Source organism: Nylanderia fulva, unplaced genomic scaffold (genome assembly GCF_048542155.1).
Source record: "Nylanderia fulva isolate GAGA-0341 unplaced genomic scaffold, ASM4854215v1 Scaffold5, whole genome shotgun sequence".
In the NCBI taxonomy this organism is placed as follows: Eukaryota; Metazoa; Arthropoda; class Insecta; order Hymenoptera; family Formicidae; genus Nylanderia; species Nylanderia fulva.
In genome coordinates, this window is record NW_028190587.1 from 252,273 (window position 1) to 276,492 (window position 24,220).

The 24,220-nt window shown below is 29.7% G+C and overlaps 1 protein-coding gene and 1 long non-coding RNA gene across 6 annotated transcripts; one reads left to right on the forward strand and one right to left on the reverse strand.

Moving 5' to 3' along the window:
- The first annotated feature begins 979 nt into the window (after positions 1-979).
- Positions 980-2,576, forward strand: LOC114942017 (uncharacterized). The gene is made up of 2 exons (XR_014925699.1): positions 980-1,064; positions 1,481-2,576. It is a non-coding gene; the product is annotated as an uncharacterized LOC114942017 (long non-coding RNA).
- On the reverse strand, positions 1,996-22,568 carry Nplp1 (Neuropeptide-like precursor 1). 5 transcript variants are annotated; one of them, XM_029317266.2, is made up of 5 exons: positions 22,449-22,568; positions 7,430-7,881; positions 6,301-7,157; positions 5,776-5,923; positions 1,996-4,535 (listed from the first exon to the last, which is right to left on the reverse strand). In XM_029317266.2, the coding sequence occupies exons 1-5, from the start codon at positions 22,521-22,523 to the stop codon at positions 4,334-4,336; spliced, it is 1,734 nt and encodes a 577-aa protein (XP_029173099.1). In that variant the 5' UTR covers positions 22,524-22,568; the 3' UTR covers positions 1,996-4,333. The 5 variants fall into 5 exon arrangements, with proteins under 5 accessions (XP_029173099.1, XP_029173098.1, XP_085343103.1 ...); XM_029317265.2 differs by having other exon boundaries at positions 6,301-7,172; XM_085486977.1 differs by lacking the exon at positions 5,776-5,923 and having other exon boundaries at positions 4,403-4,535.
- Positions 22,569-24,220: the final 1,652 nt, after the last annotated feature.

Consider the following 24,220-nt stretch of genomic DNA (forward strand, 5'->3'; position numbering starts at 1 on the left):
AAGATGTAAATATTTTTATATATGTATATAAATATTTAAATATTATATTGTATATATAATATATTATCAAAATTTACTATTTATATATTTTTTTATTTTCCTCTCTGAAAGATGCTGTAATGCTTGAACCCAGAACTAACACAATAGCTGTAGAAAGAATGTTATAGTCGAAGAAAGCTCTTAAATCATGAAATTATTTTTAATTTATTTGATTAATTTAATTGATTTAATTGATTTGTTTTTTTCATCAGAAATGTATAATTATGTTTTTTTAAAAGAAAAACTTTAAAGGCTTGATATATATTTAAATATATTTATAATTCTATTGAATTTTATGAAAAATCATATGTATGATAACTAATTTGAGTTTAACTCGTGAAAGAATTAATACGCATATCAAACTAATTAGATATAAGTCATTAAGACTTATTGATGTTAAAGAGTCATGAAAGTTTATCGCAAAATATAATAAGTTTTATGATTCTTTACATAAGATAGACTTTGATATCTCGCGGTGATATTATGACTAGACATGCATTTGATTATTATTAGAGATCTCCTAAATTATAACATTGCAATATACATATTTAAACTGTCAAAAAATTAATCAATAATTGTAATAACATTTAAATAGATTATTCCTGATATGTCAAAATGTTGTGTATATTAATTTTTCTTTATCCTTCTATTATAACTTATAATATAATAATATAATAATTTTTTGTCAAAATGGTACAAAGATATTGTTTAAACATTGAGATTTATATTTTTATTAATTTTGATAAAAATTTAACAAACTGCGATCATAAGTTTCTAAATGATATGAATACGTAGAAAATTCTCCGAATGCGATTTATCAAATGACTTTATTGCTAGTTTATAGCTTTATTTATTTACAAATATTTTTAACCATATCACATGTTTATCTCTGCACATGTGTCAGTAGAATTTTTAAAAAACGGCAAAGATATAAAGCAAGGAAACAGCCAAGTGCGTTTCTCAAACTTCAGTGACTTTACATCAAAATGGATAGACGTCAATATATATTATTACCAATTTTTTTGGTAAGTATTTTTAATGTGATTTTATCAATAATATATTAGAATATTTAAAAATGTTTAGCCAGTATTTTTTATGCACATATTTATATAAGTAAATAAATAATTGATACATTTCGATTAATATATATTTTTACTTTGGAAAAATATAATAATGTAATATATAATAAAATTATGTCTTTTTATATATTCTTTACTATTGAATAAAATAAATTTTGTTATTTAATTTACTTAGTTTAATTTTCTTGTTACTTAATTTTTTCATCAAACGTAATATATTTACAATTAGATTCAAAAACTTTGAATCGAATTTAATTAAAGAAAAATTTATGCAAAAAGAAATAATAATTTTGCAACTACGTATTTCAAAACATTTGTTTACATATACATATAATCTACATATATAATCGCGCATTTTTTAGATTCTAGTCTTTAATTGCGAAGGCAAGAGTTCAAGTACCAGGTCATTAATATCGACCACTAGTCCTGAAAATTCCAAAGAATCTGGCAACAAACCACAGGATTCAGGATTTAATATGCCACAATTATTTCGTTTTCTATCTGATTTAACTACGATATGTAGTAATAATAGCAACGAAACGTCAAACATCAATGATAAAGTCAATGAAACTACCGATGAGTCTAGTTATATATCGTATCTTAATGATAGACAAACGGATGATACAGTGTTACCAATATTATGTCGTCTGCAAAAGTATTTAAATGCCGTATCTCAGATTATAAAATAAATAATACATCTGTGAGATAATTTATTGTAAAATACAAAAATAATAATAATTAATAATTGTAATTAATAATTTAAAAATCAAGATTTTAAGGTATTAAATAAAAAGTATTTATAATTATATATATTATTTCGTAATAAAGAAAAAAAACAAGACAAACGTGTTTGCGGGAGAAAATTCGAATTTATTACTTTAATATTATTATCGTTTTATTGTCACTTTGGTTATCCATTATTGTCTAGACAAATACATAGTACTTTAAATCGTAAAGTTAAAGAGAGTCAATAGACTTATATGTCATCCACAGCAATGATAGATCGATGATACCGCGACATCGAGCGTATTTCAACTGTAATACCACATACATGTTACACAATGACGTCTCTAACGATATTTAAACGAGATACAATGAGGGGATACTAATTGTAAGATGAAACCGAATTCGCGTTATCACTATCGAGCTTGGACTAAAGCTCTGAGCACTAATCTAGCATTTACACCGTACATGTTACTACACTCACGGAGATTATTTCCTGGCTTCGTCAATCTTACGTGTGTGCAAACAATTCAAGTTTTCATTATAATCATAGAATTTCGACAACGAAAAAAATAATGTTCGATGACGAGGGAAAGATGGAAGTACCCACAAAACGGGTGCTCTACATTTTAATTTATATTTCTTAAAAATTTTTTTATCTTTTTTCGTAAATGCATTCTTTTTAATCTGTTTTTGCGATCGCAATATTTGCCATCTCGTCTTTGCCTCACTATATCTAAAAAGAATATCTAGATTACAGTAGTATTTGAGAAAGGTAAAGTGAAACATATATGTATCGTATTATAACTAAATCTGCATTTCTTTTAAAAGTGTTATAAATTTTATATTCTGAGAAGTGCTTCTTAAAAGATCAAAGGTAATACAGAAATCTATAATTAATATATTTTATATTTTTTATATAAAGAGAGAGAGAGAGAGAAAACCTTTTTCAGATAAATTCGAAAATTATATGAAAGAAGAGTTTCAAAGATTATTTTATTTTTCCTATAAAGAATTAAAATTTTGTTCTAAATAATTGTGCATTATTTCAAAAAATTATAATTCTTATTTAACCAAATAATAAAATTAAAGAATATATCCATTGCTTTTCTGATTCTTAACACAAGTACCTAAAATCACACATCATGAGTCGTAGAAATATTAATCCAACAGGATGAGAAATATCTGAAAAATAACGATAATTTTTTCGATTAACTAATGTGTCATAATCGTATCGCATATTTCACAATTGCGAATTTATATCATTCTGTTTTCAAACAACCATTTCTGGAATATTTCGCTCGATTACGATTTATGCTTTTACGCCTGGTAATAATCTCTGAATTGCGAATCTTAATCCTTTTTTTTACGATCCTATGGCTTAACACGGTCGCCAGAGAAGCGTTGGAGCAAATAAAATATTTCGATCTCGTGATGATTTATCGGCAAATCTGGGCTAAGTAATAATCGTCAAAGTGACATACAGTTTCTCGGGGCTGCATTCGTTTAATATTTCGATCTCACGATGATTTATTACGAAGTAGTACTGACCAAATTGTGGCCACATCCTTTATCCTGTCTTCCTCCATTCGTATTATCGCGACGAGAAGCCACGAGACCAAAGTATTGTATTTTTCGTTGAATCATTTCGAAAATGACTTGACACTGCTGAATCAAATATTATTAATGATAAAAAATTATTGTCAAATTATTGTCAAATATTGTCAAATCATAAGCTGATTAATTATTGTTGCAGATCAGTTGATCGGCGATCGTAAAGACATTTCTCATCTTGTTTAAAAAGATACGAATGATAAAAGTCACAGCAATACATTTGTTACACGTCGACATTGAGAGAAGTATGAAGATATAAATATTAAGAAATGTACTTGCAGAAATTTTGTAATAGTCTCTAATAACAAAGTCAAATATAACAAAGATCTAAAATTTATAACTGTAAATTGTAATCTCTTTTAAATACATGATAAGCTTTCTGGATAATAGTTTAAATCTGTTTGATACAAATGGCACATTTAAGGCGTTACATTAGGATTATTGTAAGATTATTGTCGGCGAGCAGTAAGCTTATTGTCCATCGACGGATTCTGCGACAAAATTAATTTTCTCCAAATTTATAGATTGTCGCTTAATTACACAACGGACTTCCTTACTTTTATTATGCAATCTGTTTTTAATTTTAAATTTATTTAATGTTTTCGATAAAATTTTCTTGTAAATTTTATATATATATATATAACTGACAACGGATTATCATCTGATAGTGATAGAAATATTCGCGTATCTACTGTTGACAAGGGATGATTAATAGTTAGTAAGGAAGAACGTCAGACTCTCGGAATATACACTGGTTTAGTCTTCGTGTTACTTTCCCCTCGTCTTTTCTTTTATAATTTCACGGTAGTAACACAAGTGAGTCTGATATATTCAATATTCGTACGGTGCTGCCTTGGATGAGCAGCGAAACAAAGATTTTACATGGAGTGGGGCGCGATGCGAGAATTCGTCCGTAGGAAGTTATCCATATCCGGTAACAGCAAGAACTTCTTGAAGCCGTGTCGACAATCTCCGTGCAGGGACTGCAAGTAGCGAGTTTTCGGGGTGAATATCGGTTTTAGCGACCGAGTCGACGCGTCGGGGGTGTAGTTGGGCGAGGACCCATCTGCGGGATTCTCCCTGAAATTCATTATTTGCGTTTTCGTTTATATCACAAAGAAAGAACACTACTATACGTCTAACACCATAAATTGGATCCGTTCAATTGAATCTAAACATATAACTATAATTAATAGATCGCAATGCTAACATTTATCTAAAGAAAAACACAATAGAATTTATAAAGATAGAAGAGATCATGCACACCAGTTATTATGCATAATTATATTGCACAGTAGCTTGAATTTTGTTTCTATAAAAAAATATAAAGAAACTTAATTAGAGTATAGCAAGTATAAATAATTAATGTATTGTAAAAATTTACGTTTCTTTTAATTAAAACAATTATCTGATTAAATTTTTCCGATCGACCTAGCTTAATGATTCTTTTGCCAGACCGACTCTGACAACACAGAAATATATTGAGTATTTAATATCGATGCCGTGTACTTATAACTAATCCTGTATATTGATTACAGAAATTATTATTTCTCTGAAAACTTATGTATTGTCACGGATCTTTAAAATAAAATAAAAATAAAATAAAATGTAAACACATAATTCTGGTATATTTATAACACTGTATTTTTATGCAATATTATAGTTAGAGAAATTCAATGAAAATGGCATTAATGGTTCTCAACGTCACTCTCTGCGGGAATTGTAAATATAAAAATAGGATATCTCTTTCCAAATAAATCATATTCTTTGTATTGGAATTTTTTTCGCATTTCATTAAAAATATTATTTCATTAACATTGAGATCCATTCACAATATAAAACAATCTAGAAACTAAAATCTTGAAAAAATAAACACTGAGCCAACGTAACAAACTATACATCGATTCTATGTCGTCTAATCGTCTAACATCGATCTACCAGCGATCTAACGATCTAATAACATCGAGCTGCTAGTCTCTAACAGCGAGACACTACATCGAAACAGTATACACCTAGCTACCGTAATGATTCCGGGATGATAGTAGAAGAAGACATTGGAGAACGTTTTTTTTTTGTACGTAGTGATTGTGGTAGGTGGTTGGTTGGTATTTGGTGGATTATCTTTGGCGTAACGTGATGTGACGTGGCTGATAAATCTGTTGGTGCTGACACACATATAGATATGACATATTTTCTCAGTCTGTAGTAGGTAGGGCTCTACTTGGTTACAGGTACGACAAAATACGGTTGACATCACATCGAGGTAGGAAGAAGAGGACACGGCGGAAGACACGAAGAGGCGGCTGCCTAACGGCCTGACCTTTCGACCAGATATCGCGGTGATCGAGAAAATCGTGGTGCACGGAACGACGGAAGCCAGCCGAGGCGTGCGAGGGCCCCGATATGTCTCTTACTCAGTTGCAATACTTCAGGATAGCCCGAATCGGCCGGCAACTCCGACCCGGAACCTGTTCGCGACAGAGTGTGCGTTATGATTGACAACACGGAGTTGATTCGAGCGATGTAGCGCACTTTTTCCTACGCTGTCGTACAATTTTGGAAATCTCATATTCGATACATGTGTGAATATGAAAAGAGACATTAAACTTACCACTTACTTGCGATTCTGTAATTAAACTAATATGGAAACTTTATCTTCGCAAAAAAAAAAAAAATACTTCTGTGCGCAATAAATCAGCGATACCACTCGAGATGGATGTTAGATAATATTTTTCGCTCACGTTAAAAATTCATTTATAAACTAAATATGATTATAATACTTTGAAAAACAAAAAAAAAATATTTTGAAATAAATGTTCCAAGTGATCAGAACGATTTTGCTCACCCAAGAACCTCTTCTCCGTGTTCGGATAGTGCTCGAGCGCTTCCATCATATCCTCATAATCGAGTATATTGGTGTTCTGCATGACGGGCAGCGGATATTCATCGGAGAAGTCGATCTGTCTCTTGTGCCTCGTCTGCGACGTGGCGTCCATCCTCCTGTTCGACCTATTCTTCGCCTTGCCTTCGTCCAGATCCTCCGAGACGCTGAAAGGAGTAGTCTGCCATTCGTTCTCTTTGTCCTGGTTATGTCCTTGCCTGATGAGTTGCTGAAGGTCCAGGGGCTCGCTGTGCGCCTCGTGATCGTCGCTCAACGATCTCCCGTGACGATTGAGCACTCGCACGATTATCCTTCCCGGTGCCATGCGTCCTCGTTTCACGATACCCGGCCAGCCGGCGTTTCTCGCCAACGAGGCGATGCTGCGCTTGTCCTCCTCGTCGTCCTGGCGGACAGGAATATAGCCGCCGCTTCGCGCCAACGAACCGAGATATCGTTTGCCGTTAGGCAGAGAGGAGTCCCTGGCCAGAGCCGCGACGTTCCTCTTGCCGTTTTGCGGCAGCATGTAATATCTCGCCAGCAAGGCGACGTTCCTCTTGCCGTTCAACGGTAACATGCTCTGTCGAGCCAGGGCACCGATGTTCCTCTTGCCGCCCGGTAGACCGTGATCGCGAGCCACCGAGGCGATGTGACGTCTGCCCGTAGGCAACGCAAAGTCACGCGCCAGAGAACCGATGTTACGTTTGTCAAGCGGGTACTCGACCACCTCCGGATCCAGCTCGGACAGATAATCGTAGATCTCGGACGCCCGTTGACGGTTCTCCTCGTCCACCAACTCACGCATCATTCCGTCCATGTTATCGCTTAATTCGATAAATCTATTAATTTTCAGGTAATTGAATTAATGGAACAACAATAACTTTATTTATATATTATTATGTCATTATAAAATGGTGTATCCTTATTTGTAATTTTAATTATCAAAACTATTATAAAATATATTTACTAATTTTTTTATTTTTAAATTAATGCATAAATTTGGTTTACGTGTAGAGATTTAAATTACTCTTGTACCTCTAAAAAAATTAAACGCATTTAAATAAGAAAATGATAAAAATCTGCAAAAAGCACAAACCTAGGAGATGCGCTCCTTTTTTCTTCGTCATCGCTCTCGTCTTCGCGTTCCTGTAGAGTGATCGGTAAATCATCGTTCTTGGCCAAAGTAGCGAGACTGCGTTTTTCCGATTCGGGAATTAGGTCCCTCGAATTAATTTCCTCGTCCAGAAGACGTCCGGGAAATTCGGGCAACTTGTGAGTACGCGCTATAACACTAAGATGAGCTCGCAATGCCGGGTTCCTAAAAAGCTCCAGGTAAACACCAGTGGGTATGCAGATTTCGGCGTCCTCGTTTTCTTCTGAACTGAAAGCTTTCAAATGAGCCATGTCGTTATGATTCTTCGTTTCCTGAATAATCCTCGCCGTTCTCGAATAGGCTGCCAGATTCGAGCTGACTTCCGGTAAGCGCAACAGTGCCATGAAGGTCTTCTTTGGTATGCATTGGCTGCCTTCTTCATCTTGACACGTCACCTGGTGGAGCAAAACGAAGAAATAGAGAATGGTCACGATTTAATTGTATCACTCCTCAATTATTTAATAAAATGCAAACATTATTTTTTGCATGGAAAATTGCAAATTTTTATATTCATATTCTTTAATCTGTTTTCATTAAATAATATCATTATTCGTCATATATTTAAAATTATTATTAATCATATATTAAGTATATTATAATGTTACATAATCATATATTATTACGCGTTTAACAATTGTTTATTGTTTATCTATAAAATTATTACAACAAATCAATATAATAGGAATAATATGTGAAATGTGCGAAAATGTGTCTGATAAAGATATATTAGAACATTGATCTTCGATTTTCTCGAGTTGTCAATTTTTATCATACAATTTTATTAAGTGATGTATATATATATACAATAACGACAAAGTCTGCGCCTAATATCACGCATGAGTGTGTTCCGGAAAATATCTCATAAATATACTTTACCTCCAGTGTCGGAACCATGAACGTTCGACCGACCAAAAAATACAATAAAACGAAAATCGATGCCTCTTTATTTTTTTGCTTGATATTTCGAGAGAGATAGATTTCCAGCTTATTTGTTGTTTTATCGACAATACGTTATCATTCTTGTATTTATGTTCACATATGAATATTATCTTCATATACCTTTTAACTTCACAAATCGTTAAATTTTAACAATTGCAATTTTCTTATTTAAAACATTTTATTATAACATTGTTAAAAATTAAAAATATAATTATATCATATACGTAATAGTTATATTATATTTAATTATATTATACACGTAAATGTTAATCTATTTTTATCACACTTTAATACTGAAAATTGTATGTATAAAAATGCGAAAAAAACTGGCGTTCAATAAAATAAAATAAAATTAAAGCAAACTGCTCTAAAAACAATTGTCAAATTGATGAAATAATTTACGAGCCAAATTTGTAAAATCAATCTGCGATAAAGAGCTCGTGGATGGAATTTATTATGAGAATGAAATACCGATACGACGTGCACTCGATGTTTCCAGTATTCTACTTCATTTTTACTCCATTATTTCACAATGTTCAAGGTAACTCAGTATTTATACAATCCGTTAACTCCATTTTAATCGATTGTCATGAATCCAAGTCACGTGCGCGTTTCATGGCAAGGCAACCGTCACGTTTTGACATTAATTTTTCAGAGGAACGTGATGTGCCAGCAGTGCGAGATCGACGACAATATGATTCGTGTCTACGAGGATTTATGAAAATTTGACGAGATACGAGACTGCGGCAATTAATCTAGAGATACATAATATGCGAAATACCGGCCAACTGCGCTGTAATTAAATAATCGTCCCGATGTCAGGGATAAATTAAATCTCTCTGCAACCACGACATGCCATTTATGTGATTGAGGATATATTACACTGTAGTTTACGCGGAATATGCGGAGCAAATTGAACATGGAAATGGAGGGAGTATCGCAGTTTGCATGATAACTAAAAATGCGTAACGTTTAATATCTGTCATCGGAATTTCGTGACATGTATATCAAAAGTTATAAAACATTTATGTAGGCTTTGTGAAAGAGAAACGACAATAAAAATTTGTACCGCATTCTGTTTAATTCATATATTTTATAGCAAACAGAATTTGAGAATAATAGTTTTCATATATTGGTATTTTTTATGGAAAATTTAGATGTGTGAAAAAAATAAAAAATTATATGTATAATTATAATGATTTATCTTATAATTATCGTACTAATCGTATTCGATATTGTATGATGCTGCAGATATATTACATAAGTTTTGATTTAATATTGATTTATTTCACACCTACAGCTTATGTTAGTTCTGGTAATACTGACTCAATGAGTTTTGGCAACATTATAGCCTTGCACAAACTCTGAAATGGGTAGCAAATTTCGGTCAGATGTCGTTGGCATTAACTGCGTCTACATGCTGGCTTGTAGGCGTTTAGTAATTCTCGGAATACGAAATGTTGCACTGTGTACTTGGACGTGCTTTTTCTCATTAAAATCTGATATTTTCTAAAAAAATGTTATAAGAAGAAAAATGTAATAATATAAAATCAAATATATATTTTACATGATAGAATTGATAAAATTGTCAAAATCAATTGACGTTGATATACGTAAGAAACAAACATAGACAATTCATCTTTAGTGAAATATATTGCACTATTGTTATCAATGTTATTATTATTATTACAATGGTATATTAGTGACGTTTCAAGTCCAATTTCGGCGAAGCGCGTGACGTCAAGCTCTGGATATGATAGCTACAATTATAACACACATCCGTGGTCAGAATACCATGTGACACCTGTAGTTCACGTTGCAAAATGAAATCTGTTTGTTATTTTGCGCGTTTTGCAATGCAACATGCAGATGTTAAATTTAAATAAATAACTTTGACATCTGTAAAAGTTGAATTAATTTTTCTACGCTACGTCGAAATTAGATTTTTTCTTATCTTCACAAGAGATTTAATTTTATTATTAAATTATTTGACAAAATAAATTTTTTAAAAACATCAAAAACTTTAAATGTTAAAATAAAATTTGTCAGAATATTTCAAATATTTTTATAGTTTGAAATAAAATGAGTAATAAGTTTGGAGTATATATCATATAAATAAAAGATCAATATCTCAATTATTGGAAAAATCCATATAAGAAAATATGCCAGAGGTAGAAAAATATTCGAAAGAAATTCTATATTTATAAAGAAGAGTTCATTATAGATAACAAAATAAATTTTTCGTAATACTGACAATTTTTTCGTATAACTGAAGAGAGAGAGAGAGAGAGAGAGAGAGAGAGAAAGAGAGAGAAAGAGTGAGAAAAAAATAACAAACAGATTGTATTTTATTTCTAACTCGCGTGTATATATTGAAAGTTACGCAGCATCTGCTGCGTTTTATACTGTACAATTCTAGATCTGCATGTGGGGAATGCACACCCATTTGCATAGGGGAAACATACGAGCACATTTTGCAGGAACATTGGCTGCGTAGCTAAAATAATTTAATTACATTCATTGTCCAACATCCATTCATGTTTTTTCATTAATATTAAATCAATTGTTGTACAATTACATTTCTGCAATAATAAACCAAAATTTATATCCGTTTAACAGTAATTAAATTTTCTATATTATTATATAAAAGCAAAGACTAATGATGTTATTTCTACAAAGCGCTTGTGAATGAATTCGCGTAACAAGCCACCATGAGAATTCAACCTTGTAATATTAATGAAGTAAATATTTAATTATAAGATCACTTTTAGGAATTATCACTCCACGCGAAAGGTCACTGGATAATTTTCGCACGCTGGAAAATGTTACCGGTAATCGCGACCATGTTTCATTAAACCCTTCCGTCTCTTCGATGTAACGTTAACTTGCGTGATCCTCGACTAGTGAAACTAAATTGAATTCCTACACCACGGCTTATCCTGTAAGGAAAATTTGCGTCATACCGAATACCAAGTATTAACTTTTCCGGTAGAAAGTCAACACAAAATTCGATTTGCGTTCTTGTAAATGTATCACGTGTAAATGTATATTATCTGCGTATCTATATTTGTATGCAAAGTGATAATAATTTTAATTATATTAAAGAAACAGTTAGTTTTACAAAGTTTCTGTAATATGTAGACTTTATTTTATTTTATTGTTTGCACACCAGTTTGAATCAAACATACCATACATTTTTCGATTTTTAAATATAATTTTTAAAAAGAAGAAAAATATACGTATATATAATAAATTAAAATAAAAATTTATCATTTACAATTGATTTAGTGTTTATTTCTTTCTTTCCATAAATTTTTTATTTATCTAGAAAATTATTAATATAAGTGGAATAGTGTAAAAATTCATTAACTAATTTGAAATAATTGATTAAGCAGTATGTAAGATAATTAAAATTTCTTTATACGAATAAAACCATTTCCTTAAAAAAGATTTTATTGTATTGCTGCAAAAAACTCGATTTATCGATCTTTCTAAGCGATACAATTTCTTGATACAGATTTTTATCAAAATATCTTTTTAATGTATATTTACATCAAAATGCACATATTGCTGGCTAATTTTAACTTTAAGAGATAGACAACTCTCACATCTTCTGTCGTGTGCAATATTCAAACACTTTGACAGATTGAAAGGACTGTTCGTGACAGGAGTGAAGCAATGTAAATTCTTGCTGTCTTATATGTACGAAATTCTGTCGGTAGTAAAAATATTCAATTGCTCATCTCGTCGTACGTTGCCACTCAAACAGACACTTTCATTACTTTTTTTCTGTTTTATCTTTTCTATCAGTATTTTCACATTTAAGATAGTTTATTGACAAAGTAAACGTCTAGAAAATTTAGTGCGACTGCGCCATGAATTCCGCAGAGAGATATCAAGGATATTCGTGTCGGATAACTTGTACGTTCTGAAAGCTATTTTCTTCAGTGGAACATGTGGATTTACTTAATCCCAGTTAATAAAATCTCTTTATTTATTTCTATCACACGCGAAATATTATCGATTTGTATACAATGTTACCGCGATAGATAATTATGATTAAAAATTTTTATTATCTATTAAACATAGAAAAGAGTCTATAAACGTTATAAAAAATCAATACAAAATTTCTTAATATTTAAAGTATATATTGCTTGCAATATAAAAATAAAAATATTAAAACATATTTGTGTGTGTTATAAATAATTAAAACATTAACTATACAAATCAGTTATAAATAAGAACATAATTATATATATCTTTAAAATACTACAAATATATCGTAATTAATTTGTATGCTCTTATTAAAAAAATATTAAAAAATTCTTTAAAAAGATATTTTTGATAAAACTAAAAGCAGATCGTAGCAATTTTCGTAAACAGGACAAAACTTTTTCGCGAAAGAATCGCAGATACACGGGCAGAGCACATTTGAACGTAATGCAATAGCGAGTGACAAAGCGTTTTCCGATCCGTCGATGCCACATCTAACATATATTACGTTACAGATACAGTTCATCACAGGCTTAGAAAACGCTTTTATATATTTTCTTTATATTTTTTTATACGATTATATGTACATATGTTAAAGGTCTCATCAGAAGTTAACTTATATTTTCAATCAAAAACGTCATCTACACGAGATTTCAAATAAATATTTATGTTGCCCTTGACAAACTGAAACTTCATATGTTTGTATAAGAGAGACAGAATCTGCAGATTGTAATACAAAAGTTGATAAGCGCAAATCCGAGCAGACTTTTGGGTACTTGACAAGCACGCTAGGGCTCTCGAAAAGTTCTCTCTCTGTTGTTGATCAATGTTACATGCATTCGCACTCACATTGCATATTGCATTTAAAGAGGAAGTAAAATTCTTCTTTCGCTTTTGTCAAATGAAAGTCAAATGTACTTTTTCTTCGTTATAAATTTCAATCAATATTTTATCGATCTATTTGTTTTGTTAGACATATATTTTTTTTATTTTAGTGAAATCAGAATCCTCTGCAGAGAATTTAAAATGTTTAACATTTCAGAAATATATTTATTATATATGTATAATTTTTTTCCTCTAAAAGTATATATCTTATTTATTATTATACTATTTATAAAATTTTAATTTCACGATAAATCAATATTCATAGGAATGCAGTTAATTTAAAAGGGAACGTTCTCGATGCTACGTATCTTCACTTTTTAATTTCATTATCTAATATTTTCAGAGTTGTTACAACAAAAATTTCGTAGAATTGCTTCAAACAAGTTTGTTTCACTTGAGTGAACCATCACTTTGTGACGCAATATAAACTTACATTCAGAAACTGTTTCTAAAGCGTTTAAGAAAATATGCAAGAGAATATATTATATATATATATGTAATAACTTTGATATTTAAGTTGGATTACGACTGCTTGTTAGACAGCTTAAGTCGCTAATGTCTGGAAATTAATGTAACGTGCTTGGAACTCCTTTATAACACTCGCATTGATATATGTATATGATATATATATGGTTAGCTACTAAATTAATTCTCATATACTGATTCCAGTTAGTTGGGATAATCGCATTATCGAAACTCACATTTGGATTTGCATAACATTAGGTTTCCTTTATCGCAAGTCGCGACTTGCGCATCTATCTCTATCGGTTCGTTAGTCTGATAATACAATTTATCTGTACTACTTGTTGAACTCTATTGAATGCTGCAATAACAATTTATTTTTTTTTAATTGTATTTCCGAAATTGTACTTTGGATTTTATTTCGCTCTCATTCAATGGTAAAGGGTCTCTTCTATAAACCAGTATAGCAATTTATTCCATGTAATGAAATCGCTGAAATTTACCGAGCTTTCAGTCAAAGAATACTCCGCGATATATATGTCACGCGTGACGTAATCGATTATGAAAGAGATCTTTTCGTTGTATTAATGACGCCCACGTTTATCCAGTTCGGAGCTGTCTCGTTTTCTGCGAATAAAAGTGATTAACGAGTGGCACGTAGGCATCAACTTCTTGGAAATAATAGACATTATATGGCAAAGGGCGCTCCCGATGACAGATCACCCAAGGCATATTAGTCGCAATCGGGAAAGGTTAACGAAAGAAGAGCGATAACGACCTGGGTCACCTAAATTATGTTATCGCCACTAGGACGATAACATAATAAATTTATGTAGTCTTTATCCACAATTTTTGCGTTTAAATGAGTAGTCGGAAGAAAGGGAATCTCAGTCCTTTTATACTTTATAATACCACACGATTGATATATCGATGACCATGATTCGTTCTTTTCCAAAGACTGCTGTAACCATTAGTATCGCTCGAGGGAAAAGGAATTGTCTCCTTTTACAAATATTATAAAATGTACTGAGTAAAATTAATGAAACTTTGAAATAAAATACGAGACATTTTTATATCTTCTGTAAATTAGTGAAAATAAAATGACAGGAAAAATGAAAATTGCACGAAGCAGAAATAATAATTATCAAAATTGCCAACTTAATTCTATTTTGGGTATTTTTGATTCAAGAATTAATTAGCTGTCATTTAAAAGCTCTTTCAGCTTACAAAGTTACGGACCATTCATTTATATGTGCCATTCGAGCTTCATTCGTTCATACGCGTCACAGATAAGCTCCCTTTTAACGCTACGAGACGGCGCAAGCTCCAAACTAATTAAAGAGTATGCATAATGATGCATGGCCTAAGATTTATAAATTACCTAGCGATGTATCTGTTTGGATTGAATTATAAAATTCATTAAAATTACAAACAATTTGTGACGCGTTCCTAAAAATATCCCACATAGAATAATCATTTTTACCATTAATCTTTGCCGTTAATCTTTATTTAATTAATCAAAATTAACAATGCATTAATCGATTCCTAAGTTTAACAAACAAATTGTAAATAAGAAAAATTGAAATAGTTGACGTAGCTGCAGCTCAAACATGCCCGCGGCACATCGCGGATCAAAAAAATTATGTCACATTGCCTGGGATTTTCGCGAAACGTGGATAAAAGCAACATGAAATGAAAAACATCTGCTCGTATAAAAGACGAACAGCATTATTCTTTAAAACTTGCATTTCTTTACAATATTAACGAAAGATTATCACGATTTCATAAAAGCACGGAACATGATACGCAATATGATCATCAAACCCCTAAGTATTTATAAGCTTAATCATCGCACAGGCCTCCTTTACTCACCCGAACCATTTCTTATTTACTTAGCAAATTTATTCATCCATCTAAAGTTTTAGCATCATGTAAAATCACTGCGTGATCAGATTTGTATCACCAACATGAAAGGCATCCTCTATATTTTAATCATTCATAAGACAACGATAAATCTATAAATAATTTATATTTTAATCATTCATAAGACAATGATAAATCTATAAATAATTTATATTTTAATTATTCATAAGACAATGATAAATCTATAAATAATTTATATTTTAATTATTCATAAGACAATGATAAATCTATAAATAATTTATAAATGTACAAATAATTTAAAATACTGTGTGAATTTTCGATATATAATGTAAAATTGATTTAAAATTCGTAATTTGAAAATCTCATCAACCTAATCGAAGAAATCGAGCGACGATTATTATTGTCGATGCAATCGCAAAAATATGAATCGTTGCTTGCTCGCATGCAAACTGTGCTCCTAAAATGATTCAATTAAATACACGTATTCCAGAAAGAGTGTTTATATCTTTTATCAATAGTTCATCATTCGTTATGCGAGTGTGCTGCGGACGACGTTAATAAATCAAATGCACCGTAGTAACGCAGAACACAGGTGCGTAGTTGATAACAAGTGACATTATGTATGATGTGATTTATGTTTCATGTACAATTCGCGCAAATCAAACTTTCTAATTAATCTTTAGAATTATCAGGATACACGCAATAATTATTCGCGTAGCGTCCGATGTTTCTACCCTATTATATTGTCTATATCTATCGACTTTCTCTTAGAAAGCATATTTATAAAAAAAATATTTAAACAACTGTCTATACAGTACAGAAAAATACACGGACAGATCAGAGCACGAAAAATACCGAGTTTTTAATAAATGTAAAAAAAAGGTGCGACGAGAGCAATCTGCATTTGATTTGCATGCAATCGTGCTCTGCTTTCCTTATGCCGAGTAAAAGGGAAATTACTGATTCAAGATATAGACTCGCAGATGCTATAAAGAAGACCTTCGCACTGATTATGGCTAAATCAATAGACGATAAAATGATCAGACACGTTGTACAAATATGCGGACTCTTCTCGATATTTTAGATCTTTATTTATAAATATTCAAGACATCAAACAAATGCGTAATTTTCAGAGAATAAAGTGTTCAGAATTAAGTGTTCAGTTCTCTAATTTTTTATATAAATATGTATATTAAATAATTTATTTTATTTTTTTTAGAGATGAGATATATGTAAAGTATATTTTAAATAATTCGCTAAAAATATTAAATAATTTATTTTCTGAAAATACGTTGTATATGTTCTTGACTGGAATAATATTTATTTTATGATTATGGATGAATTAAAGTTGGATACAATAATAAACTTAAAAGTACTTTATCTCGAAAGATATTATACTTTCTAAACTATACTCTCAAGAAATATTATGCAAACTTTTAAAATGATAATAACTAAGTATGGCTTGGTATGACCATATTCGTTTTCAACTACTTCAATTGGATATAGTAGAATAAGGAGAATATTATCTCTACAATTCTCCGCGCAAAGATAACGAAATAAATCGAAAAGCTTTCGAGATTTCTATCCTACAACTTCAATGTAAATGACTTCATTATGGCGATATATGCGAGATAAAGCGAGTGTTTTGCCCTAAGAGAGACGAATAGACCGAGATTAAGTCCGCATGATCTTTGATTAACATCATCGTAATGGAGAAGCACTACCAAGGAGTACTAGAGAAACAATGATATCGATTTTAACTTGCAATTGAGAATTTTAGTCAAAAAAAAAAAATAATAAAAAACTAAGACATATAGCTTGTGTAATTTTAACATATTTGATGTACTATGTAATAAATGCCTTTGTAGAGTTTATATAGAGTTTATGATGTTAATATAATATTAATATTTTTCTCTTTTGACTTACATTTTTTCCTGCATGCAGCTAATATTCATTTTTAAAATTGGATTGTGCGCGACAAATTCTTTCCGTACAAGGCAAGAGTTATCGTCAGTAATAATTCGCGTCTTCACAAAAGAGCCTTTTCAAGAAAATCGTACCGTCTCCTCACAATGTAATTTACACACAAATGCATCCGCGCATATGTACGGGACACCTTCACTTAGACCAATTTCTATAGTGCCTATAACACTACGCTGGCCTTTTGTTTTCGTCGATTAAGAACGCCCACTGCTATTTAAACCACCACAATGTGCGCGGCTATATCATACATGTTTTGCCGCAGTCTGCTTACCAGATAGAGAGAAAGAGCGAGAAATTTTGTAATATCTCTCATAAGTTTACTTGTCGACATATTCAGTCGATTTCTGACGAAATGTCACGGTTTTATCACTTTATACCAATTAATTCTAATAAACTACACATTTTTTAAATAAATCATGATGTAATTTTAAATATACATCATACAGTGTATTATTTTGTATTTTAGGTATAGTATATAAAGAAGTAGAAGGTTTATTATAAAATAAAGTGTAGATATATATTATGTGTGTGTGTGTGTGTGTTACGATAATTTGTATCAAAAAATTAAATCTACACGCGATATATCATTATCTCGATATTATCTCGCATTTGCAATAAATCGATGCAATTTTAAGTGCCGCGAGGAGCATAGTCATTCTAAGGGAATTAATTAAATTCCATGTCGACAGTATACTTATAGAGAAATAGTTTCTTTGAGTAGCATAGCGCCTCTTGGTAGATCAATAAAACGCGCTTTGTGCAACGAATCTTTAAAGACCGTTTCCCATTCTTCCAATGATCATGAGTAAAGAAGGCAACAGGTTTGATTCTCTACATCTTTACATTCGATGCAAACCTTAAGGACCTTCTTAACTTTTTAACCTCTTTTTATTTTCATAGCGTTATGTCTATTGATCAGTACGGTTAGAGAGTCCTGTAAAAAATGCTTTTAAAACGTCTTTTTACGTTCTTCGGAATAAAATTGCTTTTTTACGATCAGTGCTTGGCAGTTTGGTCAAATATTTTCTCGAAAAATATATCTATTTTTTTATTTAATGACGCCAATTTAATTTCATATTGACATATAACTTTTAAAACATCACAATTAAATGTAGAATTATATTTTTATATTTTTCTCTTGCTTTCTCTTCGCATATTTTAAAAATATTTATAATTAAACACGCAATATATCTTGACAATATATATAATATTACATGTATAAAACGAATATATCACATTGATATTTTTTTAAATAAAAAATATATATTATACTTTACTTTGATATTAAATGAATGCTGAAATAAAGTGTAAATTCCTAAAAGATACAGAAAAAAACTATGATAAAAAATATATTTACAAAGAAAGTAAAAAGAGAATTAAGCTCTTGTTTTCTAAAATAAAATGAAAAGAAATTGTTTGGTGAAAGAGGTTTATGAAATATGCAGAATCTCAGTGAACCGTCAGGATTACATCCTATACAAATTTACAGTATAAAATTAAGAAACTTTGAAATTTGGTCATACTAGATTGATTCAATAGTCTAACTTGGTCTTACACTGTTCTGCTTGGTGAAACAGCGATCTGTTACAAGTGAACCATCTGTTACAAGTAATTATATATGTATAATAGCGAAATAATTTATTTACACTATATGTACTTCAAGATTATTAACTCTTAGAATTCCGTGTACTACGAAATATATGAACTACTACGAAATATAAAATGCATAAAAAATTTTGCGTGTGACAATAATTTATATAAATAATTAATGTAAAATAGCCAAAAATATTGTTGATTATATTTATATCTTAAATTCCTTAAATAAATATATGATTCTTTTTTTTTTCACTAAAATTAAAATTAATTTTGCAGCAAACATTTAAATTATTTATTGTTAAAAATTAAAATCTTTTTTGACTCATTTGATCAAAAACACTGTTAATTTTTTCATTCAAGATTCTTGATTTTTCATCGGTTACGCGAACAGATCGGAGCATAAAAGTGATATATATCGAAAAAGAATTATAAAAGTACTATCTCTCTTCATACATAAAAAACTGTTCGACTAGGCGGTGTTTGATGGTGTATAATCTGCTGTAATTAGAATACGAGCCAACAAAGAATCGAAGAACTAATCTAGAAAGATTTATCGATGTTTTATCTAATGAGATAAAGTCATGAAATCCACGATGCAAAGTTATTTATATGCTGCGTATAATTTTAATATATTTAACATTATATAAAAAAGTTTTGTAATAATAAACTCAATAGAAATTACTTTCTATCGAATTATATTTTTACAAATTTTCTATGATAGAATAGATTTTTTTATATTTGTATAATTTCTTAAAATTCAAAATTTTATTCCTCAGATATACATTTAGAAAAACAAGTGGTTTCAAAGCTACTGTAACTGAATGTAATATATTTAGACATATATAAAAGCTCTTTATAAAGGGTATGTTTTCGAAATGCTTCGGGTGCTTTGAAACCAATTACAAAGAATCGCATGCCCGAGATTCGCTTTAATGCAAATCGAATGGATTCGTTAATTTTTAGAATTTTAATTATCTGCGACATATACGCCTGTTACCGCTGGCATATTGGCAAGCTGTAATCCGTTCGATCAACCGATTCCCTTTATAAAGGACTTGTAAAGCTCTTTAAAAGCGTCAACGGCAGAGCTGGCTTGAGAATAAATCCTTGAATTTTCTATATTCGAGTAAGAACATGTTTTTCCCCCCGCAAATCATTTCTCGCGAATAATCTTAACGCTACCGATTCCAGAAATCGTCGAGAATTCGGCGTTATCTAAAATTTGAATCTACGATTTACCCGATACTTCGAATACGAAACGAGAAATGGGCGTGGGCGTTTTGCGTGCATTTTCCTTTCAACTATCATTTGCAATCGGTGATACGTTTATTTTACTATGTAAAACTTCTGAAATTTTGAATGCAGAAGCTAACAAGTATATCACTAAGTTGCGTTTAAAAAATGCACACAATCAAAATATAAATTTACTTTGAAATGTATACAAATGGTAAAGAAAACTTAATATGTTGGATATGTAAAATAGCTACGTTGTTAAAAACACGTGATTATAATATATACATACATATACATACATATGTATATTATATATACATTATATATAATATATATATATATATATATATATATATATATATATGTATATGTATGTATATGTATGTATATATTATAATCACGTGTTTTTAACAACGCAGCTATTTCACATATGCAACACATTAAGTTTTCTTTACCATTCGTATACATTTCAAAGTAAATTTATATATATATATATATATATATATATATATATATATATATATGTATATATATATATATATATATAATCCTAATAGCCTCTCTATAACCCTCATATAATATATAATATGAGATAAAAAGTAAGAAATTTTATCCGCATTCCAGTCAGGTAAGCACATATAATATAATACCCCAACACGTTAAAAAAACTTTTCATCCTCGAACAGGGGTTTCGGATCTTTATAGAAAAAATACCAATATTCCATAAAATTTACTGATAAATGAGTTTATATGCGTTAAAAAAAAATCGCACAAACATATATAATATAAATTATATATTAAAAACTTTTTATTAAAATTATTCAAATGTACATGTCTGTATATTTTTGAAAATATGTTGGAAAATATATATTTTACATATTAATTATTAATTATATATACATATATATTTTAAAAATAATTTTTGCAATATTTTTTCCAAAAAAGTGATTTTTTATTGTCTCAAAAATATCTCCATTATTTCACACTCCTATTTTCACTTATATATGAACTTTGGACGAAGACGTAACTAATTGTTACGGAATTTCTCCCAGCACGGATATAAACCGCAATAAAGCGACGCGAGATTGCGATTTTGGAAGAGCATGCTCAAAATGCCTGCCAAACATTCCTTATCTCTACAAGCACGTTGTAACACATTACTCGCTCAAAGTCATCGCTAGACCATTTCATCAAATTCGGTTAAACGTCAAACGAAATACAGCAATATAAAGGATAAATTGCACATGGTCTAAATTATCTAAACTATACTTTTCGATTTAATTGGAAAAAAAACTAATGTATCAGATACGATGTTGTTTCAAAATTGATTTGTAATTAAAATTAAACATAGAATAAAATGTAATATATAAAAAGTATCTTTTATTGATTGTTTTAAAATATTTAAAATGTTAAAGAGAGAAAAAAAGAAATAATTAAAAATATATTTGAAATCATTTTATAATGGATATTATCAATTATAGAACTTTATGCAAGTTTTAAAAAAAAGTTATATCAAAAAATATTTGTCAAATATTTTTAAAGTAAATCTTGCTTTATCTAAAATTAATTTAAATTTAAATGTCGAATATAATAGATTAAATAGATCATGTTTATTTGAATTTGAATTTAATTATAAATTTTTTAAATAATGTAACATATGTGTTGACTTGATAAATTATAAAAAATTTATAATAAAAAAAAAATGTATTCTATCAAAACGTAACTAAACAAAAATTGAGAGAATCCAGATATCGAATATACCGGATATATCAAATTTCATTCCAATAAAATTTATTTTTATATTCATATAAAAAACTACCGAATCTTAATTATATTTCCTATGAAGTACATTTAAAATTTCAATAAAATTGCTTATAGATTTCAAATCTATACGATTATATTCTGTTATAATATTAATGAGGATTATAAAGGTAATTCGTATATCATCCCAAGAAGAGGAATACGTAAAGGGAGAAATAAAACTCACCGCAGGTTGACGAATCTCGTTGATGATGGAGATGTAGAGAAATAGGCTTACGAGGTAGTTTCTAATGAGTCCCATCTTCTCGGAAGTTGATCAACCTGTCCCTCGCGACGCAAGCTTCCAAATGTGAGTATCGCTTCAGAACGTGTTGCCTCTTATATAGGGTGCATTTCAACCGGCGCAGGCGTTCCACCCTCTAGCGTTCTCCTCGCCATAGCGCACCCACATACGACGTACACGTAGTTGTGCCTTTCTGTTTTTTTTCTCCTCATCGATGATGGGACACGCACAAATCCTCCGGAGGAGGGTGAAACGGGCTATTTCAGAAGGAAAAAAAAGACGAAGATGTTTCAGAACTGCAACACGATTAATATTCGCGTTTATTGCATGTCGAAAAAAAAGTATGTTGCTCCGCATCCAAAGTAGTGACGTAATTTTTGTTAAAAAGTCTCTGCTACTTCCTACGCGTTTTTATTGTCAATAAATATACAAAGCGTTGTAAAAATTTGTAAAAAAGAATTAAAAATATTTGTCATTGATTGTATGTAATGGTAGCAAAAATTGTACGATACACACTTATATTGTTATAGAAATCGAGAATTTTGAAAACATATACATATAAATTCAAGTTGAATGAAGTTTTCATCATAAAGTTTTAATAAAGTTTCTCAAATAAAATCTTAGGTCTATAATATCCTAATTATAAAATTTTCAATGAAGTTTAAATACGATTATAAATGTGCATAATTTGATTGCATCCTTTTTAATATTAAACAATTATAAATATTATTAAAAAAATTAATTATTTATAACTATAATTATGTAAGAAAAATATATAATTTTAGATATTGCACAAATTAAAATCTGTCTTTTGTGAGAAGGAAATTTTCTGAGTAGGAAATGTATATTTGATATTTTTAAAATAGCACTATTCTTTCTTAAGCTTTATTGAGATTAAGTTTGTTGTTCTATAAAATTAAGTAATGATAAAAATAACTTTACCAGTATTTATAAAATTGCATTCAATTATAACATCAATTGTTTTTAATTGTTTTCAATTGTTGTTTAATTGTTGAAGTGTATACTTGACATTTTTAAAATAGCACCGTTCTTTCTTAAGCTTCATTGAGATTAAGTTTGTTGTTTCTATAAAATTAAGTAATAATAAGAATAACTTTACCAGTATTTATAAAATTGCATTCAATTATAGAACTAATCGTTTTTAATTGTTCATTTGCAGATTAATTTTTTAAATTATTTATATTATGATTTAAATATGTGTAGTAAATTGAAAATAGTAATCACGGATAACATCAAATTAATATTGAGATATAATATAATATGATCATAGTTATAACAAATTTTATAGCAAGAGAAAGATTTTTAAAGAAAATTTAGAAAAAAAATTTTCTCTCTGACAGTCTATTGCATATTCCATAAAATAAAATAAGAAAAAAATATTATATAAAGTTTAACTATAAATACTTTTATATTATATTTATCTATTTTACGTTTCGTTTCAATATTTGTTTATAATTTTGTAAATTATTTTTAACTAAATCATATATGCATCATTTTTTTCTTATTTTCGTTAGAATATGCTTTTATTGAATAAATCTCGGAAACATTCTATAAATATATATATATATATATATATATATATATATATATATAAATTTCTTAAGAATGGCATCATTATCATTATTATTATAGCATTTATTAAGCTGGTTAATAAACTTTTATATACAATATCTATTCTAACAATAAGTTAAGTT

Coding starts and splice junctions, on each gene's coding strand:
- Nplp1 (XM_029317265.2), bottom strand. CDS start 22,523: ATGGGACTCATTAGAAACTACCTCGTAAGCCTATTTCTCTACATCTCC. Junction 7,882..22,448: donor ACGAGATTCGTCAACCTGCG/GTGAGTTTTATT, acceptor TTGCTCCACCAG/GTGACGTGTCAAGATGAAGA. Junction 7,173..7,429: donor AAAAGGAGCGCATCTCCTAG/GTTTGTGCTTTT, acceptor GAAAATTAATAG/ATTTATCGAATTAAGCGATA.